The sequence below is a fragment of the Cnephaeus nilssonii genome (genome assembly GCF_951640355.1).
Source record: "Cnephaeus nilssonii genome assembly, chromosome: X".
In the NCBI taxonomy this organism is placed as follows: Eukaryota; Metazoa; Chordata; class Mammalia; order Chiroptera; family Vespertilionidae; genus Cnephaeus; species Cnephaeus nilssonii.
Genome location: NC_137071.1, coordinates 132693533 through 132718706, shown reverse-complemented (window position 1 = coordinate 132718706; position 25174 = coordinate 132693533). Strand labels below are relative to the sequence as shown.

Here is a 25174-nt window from a genome sequence, read left to right as displayed (position 1 = left end):
GCTCAGGAATCAAGCTCAATCTCCCACAGAATCTGTACTGTGTGTTCCTCAACAAAGGAGCCACAGGAAATCTGGCTGCAGTGTATGTTAATTAGTTTTATATAATTCATATGCCATAAAAGCCATCCTTTTAATATGTACAATTCAGTGGTTTTTAGTATATTCACACATATGTGCAACCATCACCACTAATTCCAGAACACTTTTATCACTCCACAAAGAAAGCCCTTATTCATTAACAGTCACTCCTTATTCCTGGTGCCCCCCTGCCACCACTAATCTATTTCTGTCTCTGTGGATCTATTGTGTAGGTTGCCTATAAATGGATCACTTACTATGTGTTCTGTTGTGTCTAGCTGCTTTCACCTATCATATTTTCAAGGTTTGTACATGTTGTATCAGTACTTCATTCCTTTTTGTGGCCAAATAATTTTCCACTGTATGTATGCACTACATTATGTTTATTCATTCATAATTGATGGACATTGGGGTTGTTACTGCTTTTTGGCTATGATAAATGGTACTGCTATGAACATTCACATACAAGCTTTTGTGTGAAGATGTTTTCATTTCTCTTGGGTATATATCTAGGAGTGGAATTGCTGGCTGATATGCTAACTCTGTGTTTAGTTTTTTGAGAAACTTCTTAATTGTTTTTGAGCATTATATATTTTTTTACCTTGATACAGCTCTCTTTCCCGGTCTGTACTTGTTATGATGGGGAAAATGATTCTTGGGCACTTTAAACATTATTTTTTTATCTGTTAAACATTTAACGTGTGGGAATAATGGTACCTTTATAGAAAACTTTTTGTCATTCAGTTTCATCATTTCAAAATGTGAGGAAATAAAAAAAAATGGTCACGAGGATTTGGGGTGTCTGTCTGAGCTCCTGGATTCCTGATTATCCCTTCAGCTGTATCTCCAACCACCTGTCACAGTCTGTTCCTGGCACAAACAAGGCCTGCTTGTTCCAAGGACATGACTACTGGGCCACTTCCAACTGAGAAGGGCCTGGTGGGGCGTCCAAATGCAGAAACAGAATTGCTTTTCGGGGATACCAAGAATCGTCTTGTAGCCAGGTGCAGAAAGCCGGCATGTGTAAAATCCTACGACGTGCAAAGTAAATGTGCCACAGCGGCCTGTAAGACTTACTAGTAGCCTTGACAGACGACCAAACCTCCAGGCTCTCACTCCCAGCTGTCTGGTGCGGCTGCTTGGCTGGGGGTCTGAGCCTGCGCGGCCTGGCCCTGGCAGGCAGCCTTCTCAACATGCGCAGTCACTACCAGGTCCAGTTCCTTCATTGGGTGCCCCGTGGAGTGCGCGCTCAAGCTCGCTTATAGCCTCGCTCACAGCCTCGCCTGCGCGCGCGCGCGTGCACGAGGCCTCTGGTGGCACGCGCCCCCGCCCCGCCCCGCCCTGCCCCGCCTCCTCCCCCCTCCCAAACGCCCGCCGCAGCCTGCCGCTGCTGCCGCCACCGCCGCCACCGGAGCTCTGTAGTATGGCATCGAGGAGAATGGAGACCAAACCTGTGATAACCTGTCTCAAAACCCTCCTTATCATCTACTCCTTCGTCTTTTGGGTGAGTGACCGACCATGCCGGCTCTGTAAGCTGGCTGCAGTGGGTTAGTACGTGCAGTGATGCTCCGGGAAAGGAAGGGGGAGGAAAAAACCCAAATCCAAAATCAAATCTGGACCCCCAGCAGGGTGCTGGGCCAGGGCTGCAGGATGGCGGGGTCCGTTGGGGCTGCTCGGACCCTGGACCCTGGACCCTGGACCATGCCTGGTGTAGGCTGCAAGGGGCTGCTTGGTGGTGGTAACGGCAGGTTGTCGACTTTTCCAAATTTTTTTTTCAATGCATTGATTTATTTTTTAAGCTCTCTGGATAGGGTCAGCTTCTGGGGAAAGTTGCGGGTTTATTAGTCTATTTTCCTCTCTGGACACCCCTCCCTAACCTCCCTTACCAGCTTGTTCGCGGTGCCAATTAGAGCTAACCTGTGGCCAGCTGGGAGCGGGCGTGGGAGCGCAGGGTTTGATCCCAGATTCCTGGTTACTCCCGAACCCGCGGGATTGCAAGAGGGAAGCGCCAGGAGCTCTGTATTTCTCTGGCAGGACAAGGGTAACCAGAGGCCCCCAAGCGCACTGATGGAGGGGGTAGGGGGTCAGGCGCCGCCATCAATGCAGCCACCGCTGAGGGAAGACGCGTGGAGGGGAGAGGCTCTTACATAAACCAGCAGGCATCTTTGAGCTTTCTTGGTGAACACAGGAAATGGGTCTTACGACCCTTTCCCCACTCCCCTTCACTCTCATACTTTTCATCCGGTCTTTCTATCATTGCGTGAGCTCCTCCGCAGAGCCCTGGGGGAGGATCTCCGCCACTTGGTGACAGGATCTTAATAGTGCTGCTATGGGTCCTTGAAGCTCAATGCAGAAGGGTGACGTCAGCCCCTCAGCCGAGGTCTCAGGGGTTGTGTGGTGCACCTCACCTTGAGGTGCGTGCTGCTGAGCGCTGGGGGGCGGGGAGCGGGGGACGGGCGAGGGGAGGAGGTGGTGGGGGCTCAAGGTTGTGCCTTACCTCATCCTATTTGGCAATTCCTGCAATAAATGCTGGGCTGACACTGCAGTGATTCACTTGAATGGAGGGGTGGGTGGTACCTAAAGAACATTTCCTGTTATTTCTGTTTTCATGTATAGCCCCCCCCCTCCCTGAAAATCTCCATTCCCACACCAAACCACAGCCATTCTGCTGGAGAATGAATGTCCATCATTCCCCGCCAACCCCCACCCCTTCTTCAATAATCTGGGTCATTTCAGCTTCCAAGGCAGTCATTTTGAAACCCGAGGCTCTGTAGAAAAAGCCAGTCCTGCCTTTGGTTGTTTTTCTCCTTGCCACAGCCACCCCCCCCACCCCGCCCCGCACGCTGCCCCCGTCCCAAATAGCTCTAATTTTGGTTTAAAACTGGGCACCCTGCTCTATGAGGTACCAGACTCTGCTTGATGGTGAACCAGGCTGTTTGTAATGACCAAGGAAGGAGCTGAAATTTAATAAGGATTAAAAAAAATCCCTAATGTTCCCCCCACACACACATCCCCTTGTCACTGGCATTGGTGATTCTTTGGGTCAGGAAAACTGTGGACCCTGGGGACCAGGCATATCAAGAGCTCCTCAATGAGATAGAATAGATTAACTGGCATATTGCACAAGGCAAACTGAAACGCACTTTATTTGTACTGAAAACGACGCAGATTGAAAATGTTTAGTAGTGGAATTGTGAGCTATGCAGAGATCATCTTATGTCCTGCCTGGAAAAGGCAATAATGCATGCTACTTGATGAACCTTCCTAAAAGCTATTCCTGGGAACTGGTTTACCTTTTTTCTTTCCTTAAATCTCTTTGTGTTTGCCCTTTAGTATTTACTTGACTTCCTATTTGTTACTGGAGTAAATCATATGGGTGATTATTTTTAGCTTCCTGAAAAATAAGGTTTACAGTAAATACAAAGGAGTGTTATTCCTTAAGCATCACTGCAGGCTGGTAAAGGAAGGAGTCTTCTAGACTGAGGATTTTCATGTGAGCTCTTTAACTCTTCTTACTTACCTTCCCCTCCTCCTAAACCCCTCCTGTGAATCTTAATGCCCCTAATATGTCTTTTTTTTTTTTGCAATTTATTTTATTTATTTTTTATTTTTTTAATTTCTTTATTGATTAAGGTGTCACATATTTGTCCTCATCCCCCCATTCCCATCCCCCACCCCTCCCCACGGATGCTCCCACCCCCCTGTTGTCCTTAACCTTTGGTTAGGCTCGTATGCATGCACACAAGTCCCTTGGTTGATCTCTCCCCCCTCCCCCCACCCTCCCCTACCTTCCCTCTGAGGCCCAACAGTCCGGTCGATGCCTCTTGTTTCTGGGTCTGTCCTTGTTCATCAGTCTATGTTGTTCATCATTTCCCCTAGATGAGTGAGATCATGTGTTACTAGAAATATACTTATAAGAACCGAATGTGAGACAAGCAATAATAGTTATGCTGACCGGCAAATGAATCAGTCTGTAGCCTCACCCGGACCCTAATATGTCTTAAGCATGGATTTTTATGCCCTCTGAAGTTCCTTGATGCCTGCATTTTAATTTTTTCCTACTGTCAATATTTTTATAGTCTTAAATGAAATATTATCTGGAACATTTTCCATAGTTTAAATACCATTCAGTAATCATTTCCTATTTCACAGCCAAAAGAATGAGATCTCTCCAGATGCAAGGGTATTTTAAATAAGACATTTTCATTAATAAACTGTGGTTCAAATGCTGTGTTTTCCATTGTACCTTAAATGCTATTTTTAACAGCTCTATAAAGATATAATTCACCCTTTTAAAGTGTACAATTCAGCGGTTGTTAGTACATTCACATACATGTGCATCCCAGTGAATTTTAGAAGTTACATTATCTGAAAAAGAAACCCTATACCCTTGAGCTATCATCTCCCAATTCCCCCCAATTCTCACACCTCCTTGCCCTAAGCAATCATTAATTTACTCTCTTTGTGTATAGATTTTCCTTTTCTGCTAATTTCAAATAAATGAAATTATTTACTATGTGGTCTTTTGTGAGTGACTTCTTTCATCCTATCTAATAAAAGAGTAATATGCAAATTGACCATCACACCAAGACACAAGATGGCAGCCCCCATGTGGTCAAAGATGGCTGCCCCCATGTGGACACAAGATGGCCACCACAAGATGGCCTGCAGGGGAGGGCAGTTGTGGGCAGTTAGGGGTGACCAGGCCAGCAGAGGAGGGCAGTTGGGGGGACCAGGCCAGCAAGGGAGGGCAGTTTTGGGCGATCAGGCCAACAAGGAGGGCAGCTAGGGTTGACGGGGCCAGCAGAGGAGGGCAGTTGGGGGAGACCAGTTCAATAGGAGAGGGCAGTTGGGGGGGACCAGGCCTGCAGGGAGGGCAGTTAGGGGTGACCAGGCCCACAGAGGAGGGCAGTTGGGGGAGACCAGGTCAACAGTAGAGGGCAATTGGGGGGGACCAGGCCTGCAGGAGAGGGCAGTTGGGGGGGGACCAGGCCTGCAGGGGAGGGCAGTTGGGGGGGGAACCAGGCCTGTAGGTGAGGGCAGTTAGGGGTGGGGGACAAGGCCTTCAGGGGAGGGCAGTTGGGGCTCCAGGCCTGCAGGGAGGGCAGTTAGAGGTGACTGGGCCAGCAGAGGAGGGCAGTTGGGGGGGACCAGGCCAGCAGGGGAGGGCAGTTAGGGGGGACCAGGCCTGCAGGGGAGGGCAGTTGGGGGGGACCAGGCCTGCAGGTGAGGGCAGTTGGGGGGGGGCAAGGCCTTCAGAGGAGGGCAGTTGGGGGGACCAGGCCTGCAGGGAGGGCAGTTAGGGGTGACTGGGCCAGCAGAGGAGGGCAGTTAGGGGTGACTGGGCCAGCAGAGGAGGGCAGTTGGGGGGGGACCCAGGCCTGCAGGGGAGGGCAGTTTTGGGTGATCAGGCCAGCAGGGAGGGCGGTTAGGGTAACGGGGACAGCAGAGGAGGGCAGTTAGGGGAGACCAGGCCTGCATAGGAGGGCAGTTGGGGGGGACCAGTCCTGCAGGGGAGGGCAGTTGGGGGGACCAGGCCTGCAGGGGAAGGCAGTTGGGGGGTACCAGGCCTGCAGGGGAGGGCAGTTTGGGGGGACCAGTCCTGCAGGCGAGGGCAGTTGGGGGGAACCAGGCCTGCAGAGGAGGGCTGTTGGGAGCCAGCAGTCCTGGATTGTGAGAGGGATGTCTGACTGCCCCAATGGCATCGGGCCTAAACGGGTGGTAGGACATCCTTCAAGGGGTCCCAGATTGGAGAGGGTGCAGGCTCGGCTGAGGGACACTTTCCGCCCTTGTGCATGAATTTCGTGCACCGGGCCTCTAGTTTAGCATAATGTTTTTAAGGTTCATTGATGTCCATTTTTTTAATGGCCAGATAATACTCTATTGCATGATTGTATAACATTTTGTTAATGCACTTTCCATTGATGGATATTTGAGATGTTTCTATCTTTTGGCTATAATGAATAATGGTGCCATAAACATTCACAAACAATTTTTTGTATGAACATATGTTTTTAATTATCTTTGCTGGGAATTGCTGGATCATATGGTAACTCGATGTTTAATCATTTGAAGAACCATCAGACTGTTTTCTAAACTGTCTGCACCATTTTACATTCCTTCAACCAGCATATGAGGGATTTGATGTCTCCACAACTTTGCCAACATTTGTTATTAACCAACTTTTTGATTCTAGCCACCCTAGTAGGTATCTCATTGTGGTTTTCATTTGAATTTCCCTGATGAGTAATGATGTCAAGTATCTTTTTATGTACTTATGCATTATTTGAATATCTTCCTTGAAAAATGTCTATTCATATTCTTTGCCCATTTTTAAATTTGGGTTGATCATTTTTATTGAGTTGTAAATGTCCTTTATATATTCTTGATTCAAGTTTCTTATCAGATATATCATTTGCAAATATTTTCTCCTATTCTTGAGTTATCTCATCATTTTCTTGATGGTGTCCTGTGATGTACAAAAGTTTCTTTAAATTTTGATAAAATCCAATTTACTTGGTGTTTTTTTGTTGTTGTTTGTTTTTGCTGTTTGTGATTTTTGTGTCATATTTAGGAATCCTTTGCTAAATCAAAGATCATGAAGAAAATGCTGTATGTAAGAGTGATTTATCAGTTCAGTAAATGCAGTTGATAAATGTATCTTTTTCTAGCACCTAGCACTATGTCTGGCATATAATAAATACTCAAATATTTGTCAGGACTTCTGGGGTTATATTAAAGTAGTTAACAAAAAAATGACCTTGGTGTTCTTTTAAGTGGAAGATGGAGGGAATATTGGCAGGATTATTTCCTTTTTGTTCTTGATGAATCATTTTAGTAGGACTACCTCTCTTTCCTTACCACAGTTTAAATTTAAGACTAGAAGACATTTGAGTTTAAAATCGTGGTAGACCAGTAGCATTAAGAGGTTGATGTACCTGAGCATATGCTAAAGCAGGAGTCTACAATTATGAAAGAGAAATCTTTATTTTACTTTGCATTCTCGGCTGTCTACAATAACTATCTCTCTTTGAGGTGTTCTGGAGACATGTTTGGTCACAGCTGGGGGTGGGGTGCTATTGGCACCTAGTAGGTAGTGGCCACATGTGTTGCTAAATATTCTCCAATGCACAGGACAGCCCTTCACAACAAATAATTATCTGGCTCAAAATATAAACAATGTCTGCAACCTCTGCACTACTGCACTTTACATGAAGTAAGTCCTATGAAGAAAAATAGTGTTATGCAAAACTCACTCTATTTACTGGTGTTTAGAGCCACCATACCAGAGTATACTCAACACAGTTGCAATTAAGAAGAAAAACATTCTTTATGCTGTACCATAATTCTTTATTTGAAGATAAAAGGTAGGTACTTCTTTATATAATAGTGTTTAGATGATTAGGATGATTTGTCTTAGAGTTCAATAACATCACCTGAATTCTATATAAATGGATCCTTGATTTTCCTCGATTTATGTTTTGTTTTCAGGTTTATAGAAGAGGAGGAAAAAACACACCTAGGAGTAAGTTACCCTGTACTTTAAAGATTAGCAAACAGTGCCTTTCACCTAGGAGGTTTACTTAGGAAGTATTTACCGAATGAATAAATGAATAAGTGAAATTGTATTAACTACTCTTGTGCTCATTTCTTTCTACTCACCTCACTTGAGAGGCTTTTAAAAACGATATTATTTCTAGTCTTATTGTGATGATTTAAATGTGTTCCTGACATTGATGTATGGAAACTTAGGGTACAGGACTTGATAAATATTTGCTTATCTTAATGATAGTTCAATTATTATATGTTAATGGTCAGCTAATTTGCCATACATGTTCAATATCTAAAATTTTAATTGAAATTTAATTTGTTAGGCTTGAATTAAAAAAGGTGTCAATCTTGTCCTAATACAAAACAAAACATCCCTCCATGACAAATACATTTTTTTTTCAACAACAAGTAGGAAAACTTTATAAATATGCTGCTTAAAGAGTAAATTCTGTTTGGATTTCTAAGTTTTTAGTATATTTTAACACTCATCTGTGTCTTAAGCTAATATTTAAATTTCTCGTATCTAAATTGCTAAATAATATCGTGAAAAGAAATATTATTTGCTTCATTCCAGTGTATATTGGATTGTATTTCCTTTTTGACTATGCAATGAGGTAATTAGCTATCAATAGTGCTATCAAATTCTCTTTTGGTGAAATATAAGTGATTGTTTTTTTCATTTGGGAAATATCACTAATCTTTTTGGGGGAATATTTTTAAAAAATGTTAAATTTTTTTTTGTCATCAAGGAAGTTTGGGTAATTGGGTTAAATAGAGGGGGGAAATATTAAAAAGCAGTCCTTAACATTTTACAGTGTTTGAATTTGGGCACATACTGAAGTTTATTTTGCATGTCAGTGCACCTCAGTAAACATTCATTGAATGTCTTTTATATGCCAGTTATTTTAATAGAAGGTTAGCTGCCGCATTTAGCATTTTACCTTCATTTATAAGTAATGTACTTATTCTACTACTTCTCGATTTTCCAGTGTTAGGTATTATATATTGTCTTCCCACAATGGAACATGAAGATTTAGCTCTCATACCCCCTTTTTCCTACAGTAACACCTTTACTGTAACATCCTACAGTGATCACATTAATGCGACTAGGTAAGCCTGTTCACAGCTGAGCCATGTAGTGTATATTATAATTGCTTGCACAGCTTATTTTCCCTTTAGTTTTGAAATAGCTGACATCATTATAATCTCTCTTTACTATCATCCTGGGGAATGCTGTCTCCTTTTATGTTGGATCCTCAATTTTTGTTTCTTAGTTCCTTCATTTTGGAGGTGCAAATCTTCTAGTAACTTTCTGGAAAAGAGTGCATGGGAGGTTAAATTTTTGAGACCTGGCAGGTATGAAAATATTATTTTTTTCTTGCACTTCATTTGATAGTTTGGCTAAGTATAGAATTCTAGTTTGTAAATCATTTACCCTCAGAATGTTGCCGTCTCCCTCTGCCTAAACCCTTAGTCTTTTTGCTCCTGTTCTTACTATTGAGAAATCAAATATTTATGACTTTTCTAAAAATTAAAATTTTATTCTCTAAAAGCTTTTGGAAACTCTTGTTCTTAGTGCTCTGAAATTTCACAATAATATGCCTTGTTGTGTCTATATTTTCATCTCTTTCCTGTGCAATCTTTCAATCAGGAAACTCGGGCCCTTCTGTTTGGGGAAATTTTCTCAAAATTTTTAAAATTTTATTTCTCTCTTTTAATGTTGGAATTTTTAGACAGATCCTCTAATTGTCACAATTGGCATTTTTCATTTACTTTATATGTTGATTTCTATGAGCTCTTTTTAAGGTCTGAATGTTCCTTTACCTATCATCTTGTTCTTGTTTCATAAGTGTAATATCTTTTTAAAATTCATCTGAAAATGTTAATGATATAAAGTTTTTTTTTTCTACATAGTTTCTTCCAAACTTGTCTATTTTCTGGAATATTACAGACTTCCTCAAATTTCTGGTGTCCATTTGTTATCTGTTCTGTACATGTTTAAGAGTAGAACACTAAAAAGCTGATCGAAAGCTTGTAGCATGAAATTGGAGTTTATTGATTATAAGTTGGGTGATTTGGCAATTGAGTTTTGGAACCAAGGTCAATATCTTTAAGTCTTTTCCCATGGTCCAATCAGATTTGGTACAGAAAATTTTTCCAATCTTCTCTCTGGATGAAGAAGGTTAGGGATATGGGTGTCTTCACATGTAGTATAAACCTTTGTTTAATCTGGTATTTCTAGTAGAGAATCCATGTCCACTGCACTTCTGTTCTCCAGGTCTGTTTCACCCTCCCTAGAAAATAAATGTCTGAATCTGTTCTGGAATGTGAAATAGGCCAGAGACAGGAAGTTGGAGGGAATCTAATTGCTTTTCAAAAAGCTTTTTACCAGATCCTCCTTATTTTAGCCCCCTTTCGTCCCTAGTTCTAGATGTGCATGGAGCTGCCTTTTGGGAATACTTGTGTGCAAATATTTAATTCTTGGATTTTTCTCATAGCTGCCATAAGATTTGGCTTTTTCTCAGCTTCCAAAATGTTATTGTGGTTGTCTCCTGTTTCATTCTCTTTCTTATTGTGGGTTAAAAAATTTTAGTGTCATTTCAGTGGAGTTTTGGGAGCTGGCCGAAGTAAATAGATGTTTTCAGTCCATCATCTTTAACTGGGAGCCCTTTATATCTGTATTTCTACATGGCATGGTCCTAATTAAATACATAGCTGATTGTGAGTGATTGAGTAGAACATCTAAAATGGCAGTGGTTGGGCTCTTCTAGTAGATATTGTTATCTACTTTTCAATTTTTAAACAGCTTTTGATGTCAAGGAGAGTGTTCTAGCCAGCAACAGGCTTACAAAGGCACATCCTCTTTAAGGTCATCTGGTCATCAGGGAATGGGGTGTGGCAAATGGGGATGAAGCTCTGAAGGTTACTGCTGCTTTTTTCTGCTCTTCTAATTTGTCTTCTGATCTAATTCAGACCTGGCTAGATTAATTTAATGTGGAAGTAGCAGAGTTCAAAGTATGGTGGTGAGTGGGGCACCTAATGTTAAATAGGTTATTCCTGGGCTGTTTTTCTGTTATTACAATCATGGCCCTTCATGTTTATTATAGGACTTGTACATTATAATCTGAACAGTCTTTTCTTATTTAATCACCTTTACTTCCAATATGCAATTTACATTTAGGATATGTACACTACTTTTAATAGCATTTAGGGAACATTAAGTCTTTTCCACTTAGTTGTTGCTTAGAAACTAGCTCAATTTTTGTCCAAATAGAATAAAATACTTTCTTCATTTTTAATTATAGCTAGACTTCTTGATTTGACCTTCCCTTGAGCTACATTATTTATAATTCATTGACTGTTCAGCAATATATACTGTTTTAGGTAAGCACCTCAGAAGGTGCTGGGAATTAAAAGTAATCTGTGACTGTATTACTTTGTTTAAACATTTTAAACCCTTGACATAGGTGACTAATGCACTGCTAAATCAATTTGAAACACACTTTAAAAATACATTCTTGGACAAGATTAACCAAAGAACTTGTATGTATAGCCCATGGACATAGACAATAGTGTGGGGAAGGCCTAGGTGGAGGGGGGCAAAGAGAGTAAAATGGGGGACATCTGTAATGCTGTCAACAATAAAAAATTTAAAAATATATTCTTATGACTACTAATTTGTATTTCTTAATCCATCACAAATTGTTAGTCACAAAATACTAGTAGTCATGGGGATGTAAAAATACAGCATAGGAAATATAGTCAATAATCCTATCTAATAAAAGAATAATATGCAAATTGACCATCACTCCAACACACAAGATGGCCGCCCCCATATGGTCAAAGATGGCTGCCCCCATGTGGACACAAGATGGCCACCACAAGATGGCCAGCAGGGGAGGGACCAGGCCTGCAAGGGAGGGCAGTTGGGGGTGATCAGGCCTGCAGGGGAGGGCAGTTAGGGGTGACCAGGCCAGCAAGGGAGGACAGTTGGGGGAGACCAGGCCTGCAGGGGATGGCAGTTGGGGGGGACCAGGCCTGCAGGGGAGGGAAGTTGGGGGGGACCAAGCCTTCAGGGGAGGACAGTTAGGGGGAACCAGGCCTGAAGGGGAGGGCAGTTAGGGGTGACCAGGCTGGCAGGCGAGGGCAGTTAGGAGCAATCAGGAAGGCAGGCAGGTGAGCGGTTGGGAGCCAGCAGTCCTGGATTGTGAGAGGGATGTCCGACTGCCCATTTAGGCCTGATCCCACTGGACATCCCTCGAGGGGTCCCAGATTGGAGACGGTGCAGGCTGAGGAACACACTGGGCCTCTAGTATTGTAATAACTGTTTATGGTGCCAGGTGGGTACTTGAAACTATACAACTTTGTAAAGTATATGATTGTCTAATCACTATTTTGTACACCTGAAACTAATACAAAATAATATTGAATGTAAAATGTAATTGAAAAATACAATTTTAAAAATTAAAAAAATTATATATTCTTATGTCTTTTCTTCTTTGGTCCCATTATAGCTGCTTCCAATTTGGGTTATCTCCTCAGGGCAAGCAGATCATTGGATTACTGCTTTTAATTTTTTGAGGGGGCTGTTATCTTCCTTGCCATGACAGAATACTTTTCATTCTTGGCTGAACAATTTTGCCCTCTTTTATATAGAGCCCCAATATTCATAAAAGAAAAAGAAAGGATGGAGGGGGAAAAGATGAGAGTTTTTCTTTGTTTTGTTTTCCCCTTAGGTTATTTTATCAGTTGAACATGTAAGCATGTTACATAGTTTGGTGATAGAATTAAAGATCACTTCTACTGTGGAATATTTTCCTTAGAGCTTTTTGTAATGTATGGTGGGCTTTTTCATGATCTGTTTTAGGAGAAATTGCAGGTGTCTTATATTAGAAGATGGGGTGGGGCAGGGACAGGTACTAGTTGAGCCATCTACATCAGTGAATCCTGTTTACTCAAAAGGATTGCCTAAGGAGTCCTAACATATTTGCTTAGACCCACCCTAACAGATGGTCTTGAATGGGGTACCAATATTGGTATATCCTATCTAATAAAGGAAATATGCGAATTGACCATCACACCATCACAAAGATGGTGGCACCCACAGCGGAGGAGGGGTTTCTGTAACACAAGATGGCTGCACCCACAGCTGAGGCTGAGTTCCCATATTGAGTCTTAATGAACAATCAGCAGGGACCTGAGGCTGCATCCCCTGCCCAACGGGGCTTGACAGAGGACCTGAGGCTGCACCCCCCATGAGGTGGGGCTTGACAGGGGCCCTGAGGCTGTGCCCCCCCACCCAGCGGGGCTTGATGGGGGACCTGAGGCTGCGCCCCCCCGCCCAGTGGTGCTTGACAGGGGATATCAGACCGTGCCCCCTCAAGGCATGCCCCCTGCCCCGGCCCAGGCTGGGGGACCTCAGGCCATGCCCCCTGCCCTGGTGCTGGGTTGGGGGACCTCAGGCCATGCCCTCCGCCTCAGCACTAGGCTGGGGGACCTGAGGGTGCGCTGGTGGTACCTGAGGCTGCACCCCCACCTGGCGGGACTTGACGGGGAACCTGAGGCTGTGGCCCCCCACCCCCCGGCGGGGCTTGATGGGAGTGGGGCTGGCCAGGTCTAGATCTAGCCCAATGGGGGTGGGGTTGGCTGGGTCTGGGTCTCACATGATTTTAAGGCGCCGCAGGTGGGCAGGGACTTGACTCTGGGTCCCGCGGCACACCCCAGACTCTGACAGGAGAAAGATTTTCATATACATTTTACTAATTTTCTTTCATCTCTGACACTTCTATTATAGAGAAAGGGCAAATAGCAATATTAAAATATTTCCTCTAATCCCCTTTTAATGTGCATGAATTTCATGCACCAGGCCACTAGTTTAAAATAATCTCCCAGGTGATTTGGTTTTGCAAGTAAGATTGAAAACCATTAATGCAGAGAGAACTCAGTATATAATAGCAGGCCTGCTTCATCTGGAATCTTCTGGATATGGAGATAGCTAGGGAGTATCTAGCATTGGCCTGTTGGTTTTATCTGCTTTGCACAAAAGTCTGGACTAGCTTTCCAGTTTCTTAGTAAACCAAAATGGCCCTGTTACTCTTACATGACCTTGCTATTTGTTCCTAAATAGAAGAATGCTCATCAGAAACACTAAAGGGATTTTTAAAAAATATATTTTTATCGATTTCAGATGAAAAAAAGGAGACGGACAGAGAGACAGAAACATCAATGATGAGAGAATCATTGATCGGCTGCCTCCTGCACACCACACACTGGGATGGAGCCTGCAACCTGTGCATGTTCCCTGATTAGGAATCAAACCATAACCTCTTGGTTCATGGGAGGATACTCAACCACTGAGCCACAATGGCCAAGCTAAAGGGATTTTTAAAACACAGATAGAAACTTCTTGTGAAGTTTCAATTTATTTGGAGAGGGGCCTCAGCATGTTATTTAAAAAACTATTCCCAAGGTGATTCTGATTCCTGGAAGGTGACTCTATGGTCCATGATACAGTTTGTTATTTAAAAAAAATTATTATCATGTGAATGCTTTCCTGTTTATTGATCTGTGGTACCATAAACATAGTTTGAGGAGCTTCCACAAACAAGATGTAGCCAATATAGTATTTTTTCTCACTCACTGAGTCTGTCTTTGGCAAGGTTCTCCAATTGCACTCTTGGAGTTTGGGGTAATTTCCATCTGTTAGCGGGAATCTATTTTTGTTCATCTTTGCACTGAGAAGTTAAGCATCTTTGTTTGCCCTCTGTCAAAAGATGAGACTATTCTCTAATATGTAAAACACAAAAGCTGAATTCATTACTTACCAAAGTTTATGAGTGAAGCAGATTGCTGATCTCTTTGGGAAGAGTGTGGTGGTGTTTGGGGATCACTTTGATTATGGAGGCATAAGAAGTTGACCTTTGCCTTAGAACCATGACTATTTGGGTGAGAACATTGTTGATTGACTTTGAGAAACATATTCACTGCAGTGCATCTGCAGCTGATTGGTTGACATTGAATTTTATGGGACACTAATTGTAATTGGCTTCCAGAAGTATGTTCCCTGAAGCAAGTTGAGTTGTCATTGATAATTAGATTTAGGTGAATTGTCATTGATCAAATAGGTTTAAAAGTGGGTTCTAGTGGTTACTATTTATCATGCCTATTGAATAATCAATCTTCTCTCCCCTCCACCCCAGGAGAATAGAGACAATTCTTCTTGTTTTAGATTACCAATTCTTGCTTCTCAGTGAAATGAGGTGATTTGTGCACCTCAATTATCATACTTCAAACATCATATGGTGATATATAGAATTCCTCAGTCAGTTCATTGTTCTATTATTCCACAAACACTAATAAGAGTTTATGATTTCCATGGATTGTACCAGGACTTCCCACAACCCCTTTGGGTTGAAAAGGAACCTAAAGCTTAATAATGAGGCTGGGAAATAACTGTTCCTAAACATCGCTTTCACATTTTTGTCTTGACTTGTGTTCAATTTCTATTTCTGATGAAGCTTTTGAAGATTTTTCTCCCAATTTTTGTTTCATATTCTAAACTATATCACCCACTTGGTATTCTTTTAAATTTTGCTTTCTATTGCAGGAGATTTAAAATTAGTTCTATGTGAAGTCTTTCTTCAACATTTGTCAGGTGACCTTACGCAAGTCACATAGCTACTCTGAGCCTCAGTTTCCTCTCCAGAATTGAGAATATCTATGTTTGCACACCTCTGTAAAGTGTTGAAGGTTAAAGACATTCAAGTGCTTTGTAAAGTTTGATACATGTGTTTTAGCAACATTATTCCTTATAGTGTAGAGTGTTGCTTTTAAAAAATTTCTTGCACATGGGGGTCTATGACAATATTTGATAAGCATATAAATTAATCAGAACACTTTCTATCCTGGAAATTAAGGATGATTTACTTTTTGAGTTTTATAGTTTGCAACCAAAGAGAGCTGGGATTCCAGAAGGATTTGAATTGGAACAAAAAATATAATAAGTTTAGGTTGCTGAGTTTAGCTCTGTCATTGGGAAAAGGGTGTTCCTATCTAGGATAAATAAATATAAACCTGTCCCTTAAAATCAGACAAAGAATTGATTACTTCCCTTATTCTTTTTCATTAAGCTTTTAATTTTAGAACATTTTTAAAGTTACAGAAAAACTGTTGAAATAGTGCATAGAGTTCCCCTACTCCATACAATCAGTTCTTCTATTGTTAACATCTTACATTAGTATGGTACATTTGTTACAGTTAATGAACCAAGATTGATACATTATTGATATTAATTAAAGTCCATACTTCATTCAGATTTTCTGAATTTTTACCTACTATCCCACATTACATTTCGTAGTCATGTCTCCTTAGACTTCTTTTGGCTATGACAATTTCTCAGATTTTCCTTGTTTTTGATGATTTTTATAATTTTGAAGAGTACAGATCATGTACTTTGTACAATGTTTCTCAATTGGGATTTATTTGATGTTTTTCTCATGATTAGACTGGGTTAATATGTTTTGGAGAGGAAGACTACAGAGGTTAAGTGCCATTTTCATTACATCACATGAAAAGTATATACTATCAACATGACTTATCCCTGTTAATATTGCTCTTGATCACCTGACTGAAATAGTTTGTGAAGTTTTTCACTACATTAACTTCCCCCCGCCTCTTTCCATACTGTGCTCTTTGGGAAAAAGTCACTATGCCTAGCTTAAGGAGTGGGGAATCATGCTTCATTTCTTTCAGGGTGGAGTACTTACCATTAGTCTCTTAATTAATAATGATTTCAATTAAAAAATATTAGACCAACAGTAAATACTTGTTCAAGCAAATAGTAAACTGCTAAATCCATTTGAGTCTGTTGGGAACTGTATAGGGATGCTTGCTTACTATTATTATTTATTTTGATTTAATTAGTAAGTACAATAAGATAAAAAGATAATGTTGGAAAAAGAAGTGATGAAATTATCTTTTCAGAGATATAGCTATTATATACTAAAAACCTAATAGATTCTTGTATACTAAAAATTTTTTAAGATAGTTGGATACAAAATAAAAATACAAAAATTATCTGCTTTTCTTTATTTTAGCATAAGCTTTAGAAAATTGAGAGGGAGGAAAACATTTCAGTCTCAGTAGCAACAGAAATACTTAAGAATAAAATTAACAGGCAAGACTCCTACTAGTATACGAAGAAAATTAAAATCTTATTGAGGGTCATAAAATGTGATCTGAACAGATTAAAGGAATTTTTTGAGGGGAAGGGATGATATTTGATAACATAATACTGTTTATGCAGAAGGATAAATGCCTGAGATATCAAGAGTAATTTGGGGAGGGGAGTAAGTATATGCCTTACCATTTATCAGACTATAAGTTGGCTGCCATGACCCCACTTCCTGGTATTTAGGCCCTTGTGTTACCTCCTCCACTTGAGTGTGTGCACAACCTGTGACTTGTTTATAACTAATAGAATACATCAAAGGTGTTCGAATGTGTGTGAATACATGTACATGATCACATTAGATAAGATCGGAATGGCTATCTTCATGTAAGTCTCTGTCCCTTGCTGGCTTTGAAGAAGCAATATTCCATGTTGTGATTTGTCCTATGGAAAGGGACACATAGCAAGGAATTGAGGGTAGTCTCTGTATGACAACCAGCAAAAAACTGAGGCCCTCAGTTTGGGAGCCTGCAGACAACAGAATGATGCCAACAATCAAGTGATCTTAGAAGCAAATTCTTCCCCATTTAGACCTCAGATGAGACTGCAGCCACCTATTACCTAGATTGAGGCTTTATGAGACCCTGAAACAGAAGACTCAGTTAAGCTGTGCCCAGACTCCTGAACCCACAGAAACTATGAGATGATGATTGTGTGTTGCTTTAAGCTTTAACATTTGTGGTTAATATTGTTATGTAGCAATAAATAACTAACTCAACTATAAAGTCACTAATCAATTCAATATGATGTTGACATAGAAATAGACAAATAGGTCAGTGAAATGATAGGAAATCCAGAAATAAATTCTAGTGTATATAATTTAACAAAGGTCAATGGGGGTTGGGGGTTGGGGGAACTGGATGAAAGGTGAAGAAATTAACCAAAGGACATATATGCATAGTCCATGGACACAGACAACAGTGTGGTGATGGCCAGAGGAAGGGGGACGGGGGCTGGATGGAGCACTTCAAATATGCATAGTCCAAATTGAAATGTGCTTTAAGTGTAAAATACACATCAGATTTCGAAGACTTAATATGAAAAAAGTAAAATATCTCAACTTTCCTATTGGTTACATGTTGAAATTGTAACATTTTAGACATCGAGTTAAATAAAATATTTTTAAAATTAATTTCACCTGTTCCTTTTTATTTTATTTTATTTTTCCCCATTTTTTAATTAAGGTATTATATGTGTACATATCTTACCATTGCTCCCCCCACCCCACTCCCATTCATGCCCTCACTCCCCAGTGTTTTGCATCCATTGGTTATGCTTATATGCATGCATACAAGTCCTTCGGTTGATCTCTTATCTCCCCCACCTCTCCCTAACCTTCCCGCTGTAATTTGACAGTCTGTTTGATGCTTTACTGCCTCTGTATCTATCTTTTTGTTCATCACCTGTTCCTTTTTAATGTGAGTATGGTTGCTCAAAAATTTAAAGTTAGACATATAGCTTACTAATATATCTCTAGTGGACAGCACTGGACTAGAAGCACTAGAAGTTTAAATTAAGTGCTATGGGATGAAAGGAGAGTACTCATCTAGCTGTGGAATTTAGAAAGGTCATGTGGACAGAATCAACCTTGGAGAATGATGGGATTTTGACAAATGGTGCTCTGGAAGGATAATGAAGATAGATACAGAGGCACCGAACAGACGGTCAAATTACAGCGGGAAGGCTGGGGAGTGTTGGGGAGGGGGGGAAAGAGATCAACCAAAGGACTTGTATGCATGCATATAAGCACAACCAATGGACACAAGACACTGGGGGGTGGGATGAGGGCATGCGACAGGGGGTAGGGGAGGCTGGGGGAAAGTCAATGGGGAAAAAAAGGACATATATGTAATACTTTAAACAATAAAAAAAGACTATTGGATAGAGGAAGTGGCATAAATAGAAGTCTGGAGGAAGCGCTATGGTTTCTTAGTTTGGGACAGTAGTGAGTTTAGCTGTAATAAGGGACAAAACATGTGATGGGTCTAAGTAGGCATAGGCCTTATTGTGGGTTGGCCTCATGGGTTATGGCTTTGGACCTATTTTGGCTGGCAGGTGAAGAGGCAGAGTTGAGGTTGGGTCAAGGCCATATTTTTGAGCAGGGAGTGGTAACTTTGGAAGCAGTTCGTATGCCTAATCTAGAAACAGTAAGATTAGAATAAGAAAGGCAAGAGGTTATGAAACCAGGTTAACTAGGAAAGAACAAAGGTCTAACATAGTGTGACAATGTGATTTAACAAAGGTCAATGGGGGTTGGGGGTTGGGGGAACTGGAACAGAGACTAGTGCAAAGCCACTTTATGTTGTGGCAAGGATATTTGTGAGAACCCCATTATTATGTGCTCAAAAAACCAGCATGAAGTTATGCCCTCATGGAAATGCAGACCTCAGAAGTGATTTGAGACTAACATGATGTGTTCAGTTTTGTATGTGTTTAGTTTGAGTACCAATAGATTTAAAAGATAGGCCAGCTCTCAGAAGCTTGCACACTTTTGTTTTTGCTGACAAAAGCAGACCTGGGCAATTCTTTACTTTTGGCCATCTCTATACTTCCTGACCCTTCCCACCATCCGCCATGGTCACAGTTATTTGACTGGGGAAGAGGACCCTTGGATATTTGCTTGTTGGCTAGTCAGTGGAACTTGAGATGATCAGGCTTGTAAAGTCTGAGTGGAACAGTTCTTTTTTTAGGCATTTGAACTTGAGATACAAGAGAGACAGCTGGTTTAGGGACAGAAGGAGAATGAAACACTGGGGGAAGTTTCAGGGACAGGAAAAACCTTAAGTCAGTGATGGGCAACCTTTTGAGCTTGGTATGTCAAACTTCACCCAAAACTGAGCATAACTCGGGTAGTGTGTCACTTTGAGGAAAAAACATCATTTCGCGATATTTATAGTTTAAATAACATGAATGTATAATTGTTATATATAATTGTATTTAATAAACCAAAAACTAAATATTTAACTTACCTGCTTAGTGACTTCTTTGTTCATCCGTCAGTCTGTTTCTTTTGTTGGTCTTGATATTATTTAGCTTGTGTGGGGTGCCGTGAACTAAGATAAGTGAGGGGGGGGTGGCGGAATTCATTAACTAACCTGCCTATTAGTGACTTTTTTGTTGCTGAATTTCATTGGCTAAATCTTCAGTTGAAGGTTGGTATTTTGTACACTTCAGGCCAAAGCAAGCACTACTAACTTCATCTGTCAATCTGTTTCTTTTGTTGGTTTTGATATTATTTAACGCTGAGAATAAGGCCTCACAAAAGTATGTAGAGGGAAAAATTGTGAGTAAAGCCATTGCTATATATTTCAGGGTGCTAAAAGTGTCTGGTAGTCGGTTCCAGGCACTCCAAATTTCCTGTTTGTAGTGGCACTCCTCTTGATTCTCCAAGCAGCACCTTTCCAGATTCTCAAGCTTTGACCTCAAGTTGACAAACACCTGAGCCCAGATACTGTCTTGAAATTCTGCAAGTTGCATCTCCAAATCATCAATTTGCATCCATTGGAAACCATTTAATTCCAAACTACTGTAGACTACTACATCAGAATACTTAATTATTTTCATGGTCTGTTCTAGACTTCTAAATTGACTAAATATATCACTAAACTGGTCAAGTAACGAGTCTAAAACATGCTGGTACTTCATATGCAAGAGTTCCATTCCATTTTGTACAGCTGCACTGGCCTTCTCAAAATACTTCGTTACTCGAGGAAAATACTTATAAGTTTTAGTTTCTACATCTCGCTTGAAAATTTTAACTTTACTTTCAAAGGCTTTAATGTATCCAAACATAACATCAATACTTTTGCCAAAACCTTGTAACTTTAAGTTCAGTTCATTAATATGAACAGAGAGATCTGTAAAAAACATCAGGGTGTTAACCCACTTATCATCATTAAGCTGAGGAAAGTTTCCCAGATCCTTATCGTCAAGAAATACCTTAATTTCTTCAAAGCACTCCACAAAGCGCTCAAGAACTTTGCCTCGGCTCAGCCATCTTACATTATTGTACATCAGCAGTCCACTGTAGGTGGAATCAACCTCCAGTAAAAGTGCCGAAAATTCTCGCTTGCAAAGGGGGCGAGCAGCTATTAAATTAACTATTTTTGTAACAACTGACATTAAATAGTTTAAGTCGGTGAATCCTGCCTTGGCACATAAAGCCTCCTGATGGATAATACAATGAAAAGGCACAATCGGATGTCCATTAGCTTCTGTAAACAATTTGACAAATCCAACTTATTTCCCCACCATATTTGGTGCCCCATCTGTTGTCACTGACACAACTTTAGAGATATCAATGCTTAGGTCACGAAATGTTTGTATAACAACCTTACATATTTCGCTTCCTGATTTACTTGCTGGCACTGATACTAACTTTATCAACTCTTCTCTCATTGTGAGACCATCAGAATATCAACCAATAATGGCCAACTGAGCATGTGATGTGACATCAGTAGTTTCATCAAGAGAAATAGAAAAATATTTACACTTCCTTATGTATCTCTTTAATTGATGTTGTACGTTTGTGTTCAGTCTCATTATTCAGTCTTTTATGATATTTCTACTGAGTGGTAACTCAGATATTCTCTTAATAATTGCATCTTTATTCTGCATATTGTAAAATAGAACTGGTGCACATCTTAGGAGAGTTTCTTTAATAAATTCTCCCTCACTGAGGGCTTTTCCATGCTGAGCTATAGAGTGAGCAATGCTCAAACTTGCAGATGTTAAATTTGTAGAGCCTTTCATAAATTTAAGGATGGAATTAGATTGGCTCTTATAAAGGTGTAGCTGCCTGGAAATGTATTCCTTCCTTTCATCCTCACTTTTTTCCAAGAGCTGGGAATGATTAGTTTCAAAATGTCTATTTATATTCCACGTTCTGCTTACTACCTTTTCAGTACATAGAACGCAAAATGATCTGCCATTTTTTTCTATAAAGCCATACATCTCGGTCCATGTCTCTTGAAAGGGTCAGCCACTGCTACTACCACTTCCTTTACTTAACCTTAGTTTTTTATTTTTTGGGTTCTCCATCAGGGGGGCAGTGACAGAAGATAGAATTATAGATAGCTTGTTAGGCCTGCAGGCAATTAGGGGTTAACTAGCCTAACTAACCACAAAATGGTGCATATAACTGTCTTTTAGGAAAGGGCAGGGTTAATAAGCAGAAATAGGGGTTAATAAGGATGCACAACAGTAATAGTGGTGAAATGGAGTCTGCACTATGGAGCAAGATGGTGTTCCTTATGTGAATTAAAATGGCTGCCGCTATTTCTAATGGCGGGAAACGGCACCCATAGCACGCCACAAACCCTCGCCTCTCCCAGCCTCCCCCTCACTTATCTCAGTAATGATGGATTAGAAATCCATGACACCCCAGAACAGTAGATAATGGTTGCTGTGGTTAACTGTTATTTGGTTACTGGTAATGGCAGGGCCCCCAGAGATGCATCCCCCGCTGCGTTCTGCTGCTCCCTGCTCTGCAGGCAGAAGTGAGGGCAAAGATCCTGGCTTAACCGGAAGTCCCAGAACTAGACACTCTGTGCCGGACTTCTGTTGTTTTGGCCTACAGACCTCCAGCACAGAGTGTCTAATAGGGGAGGATGAAACATTTGCGACTCCAAGACTCTAGTCGCAAATGTTTCATCCTTAGGAGCAGCAAATGTTTCATCCTCGGCATGCGGCCACATGTCATCAGAAATGGCTACGCGTGTCAGTGCTGACACACGTGTCATAGGTTCGCCATCACTGACCTAAGTTATGAGAGTGGTGAACAGCTGAGTGGGACAGTAGACTCCTGGTCACTAGATTGTGTGGGTTCCTGGACAGTTCTACAGCAGCCCATTCTTTTTCCTAACAGTAACTCTCCTTGATTATGTGGATGTTGGAAGCCATTAGAAAGGCAGGTTTAGAATTGAAAGAGGTGGTTGATGTGGAAATGTAAATTGAGAAAAGCCCATATCTCCATGTAACAGTATTCTTTTCAACTACAGAGTGAGCCCAGAGTTAAATGTAATTGATGCTAACTTGCTTGATGATAATAGGTGTAAAAGGTATAGCAAAGCATCCAGCTAGCAGCAATAATGGAAGCCTGAATTTCCAGTAAGTCTTATTTAAGGGATGAAGGTTCTGCTACAGGGTAGCAGCAAGTTACTTACTAATCTCATTAACAGCAGCTGTTCTATTTGCGAAGTGAGGCTGGCAGTTTTTTTCTTCAGAGATGTGTTGAGGATAAATAAGTAACTGCTTTGTATGTTGTATTCTTCATAAAATAGTCCTGGTATACAGAGGTGGTAGCTATCCTGTTAGTTTTTACAAATGGTTTAGAATAGGCAGCTCTCTGAGTGGTGACTCAATGAGTCCTTTGGGAAGCTTTGATTTGGCCTACATCACAAATGGAGGGGAAATGTACTTCTCTCCATCATCGGGAACTGAGATCAAAGTTTTTTAAACTAAGATTTCTGTGTATTTGGCATGGGAATTATTTTGAGATAAAATACAGGAAAAGAAAGGTGTATAAATGGATATTCTAATTTTAAAAGATTATTCAAATAAGCTGTTTACAAAACAATATGTATATAGGGTATACCATTTTAGAGAAAAAAATGCATGTAACAAATCCTGAAGGGAGACCCATATCAAAATGTTAATGGTTATGGTGGGGTGGTAAGAAAATTCATGGGGTACTTTTTTTCTTTGTGCTTTTCTTTATTCCCTAAGGTTTTTTTTCTGTCCCCCTACATATAACATGACTTACTTTTGTAATTAAGAAAACAGTAAATGGTGTTTTAAAAACCAAACTTTTCTGGACATTTTATTGTATATAGTTTTGTTTCTCTAAGATGGAGTACCTATTTTCACCACATTGTGTCATTTTTAATCTAGCAGTTCTTTGACCTAGTCCATTTTAGTGATTGGATTAAATTAATGCAGAGCAAAAATACATTTTAACTTGATTTTTTTAAAAAAATATATTTTATTGATTTTTTACAGAGAGGAAGAGAGAGGGATAGAAAGTTAGAAACATCGATGATAGAGAAACATCGATCAGCTGCCTCTTGCACAACCCCTACCGGGGATGTGCCCGCAACCAAGGTACATGCCCTTGACCGGAATCGAACCCGGGACCTTGCAGTCCGCAGGCCGACGCTCTATCCACTGAGCCAAACCGGTTTCGGCTTAACTTGATTTTTAAGCCTTTAACTTGCTCTTCTGAATAAAGGAAAATACCTGTTTCTGTTAAGCATTAAAGAAAGTTTTTACAATGTATTTTAAATATAATACTAAGACATAGAATATTATGATAATTATCTTTGTACCTACCACTCAGCTTTATCAGATCTTGTTATTATGTATTACTTGCTTTGGGCATTTAGTTTTTAAAGAAATGTGAAAAATTTAGTTGATGTCCTTATATCTCCTTTTTTAAAAAAATATATTTTATTGATTTTTTTACAGAGAGGAAGGGAGAGGGATAGAGAGCTAGAAACATCTATGAGAGAGAAACATCGACCAGCTGCCTCCTGCACACCCCCTACCGGGGATGTGCCCGCAACCAATGTACATGCCCTTGACCGGAATCGAACCTGGGACCTTTCAGTCCGAAGACTGACGCTCTATCCACTGAACCAAACCGGTTTTGGCTATATCTCCTTTTTTGTCATAAAATCAGAGTTTATCAGTTGAGCCTATTTTTAAACAGTTACTTATATGTATAGATCCATAATTATTATAAAGTATTGTTTTTCAGATTTTAAAATTTTGTATAAATGAATCATACATTATATATTGTTTTGAAGCTTGCATTTTTAAGGCATTCTTTGACATGCTTCCATGTTGATAGATGTGGTTCAAGTTTAGGGGTTGAAAAACTGTGGCCTATGGGCCAAATCTAGCAAGCCACCTCTTTTTGTAAATAAACTTTATATATTGTCTATGGCTATCTTCACCCCACAACAGCAGGTTGAATACTTGTGCCAGACACTATATGGCCTGGAAAGCCTAAAATATTTACTATGTGGCCCTTTATAGAAAAAGTTTGCCGACCTTTGATCTAGTTCACTCTTTGTATGGATATCTCACTATCCATTTTTCCTGTCCACGGACACTTATTTCCTGTTTATTTGTAAAGAAGTTATGTGTTGGTGAACATTAATATATATATGTCTCCATACCACATGAGAGGATTACTACTGTCACGTATTGATCATGAAACAATTACGTTTTTGTTATATTTTGCTCCTGTTTTTCATATTTAGCAGAAATAAATTCCAAAGCAGATATGGTCCCTTTTAGCTGATAAGTGATTTA

At 40.5% G+C, this 25174-nt stretch overlaps 1 protein-coding gene across 1 annotated transcript in view; it reads left to right on the top strand.

Moving 5' to 3' along the window:
• The first annotated feature begins 1432 nt into the window (after positions 1–1432).
• TSPAN7 (tetraspanin 7) overlaps positions 1433–25174 on the top strand; it is a 92682-nt gene continuing 68940 nt past the window's right edge. The window contains exon 1 of the mRNA XM_079765779.1: positions 1433–1582. Coding sequence (XP_079621905.1) covers positions 1502–1582 — 81 coding nt within the window. The 5' untranslated portion in view covers positions 1433–1501. The remainder of the gene's footprint in view (positions 1583–25174) is intronic.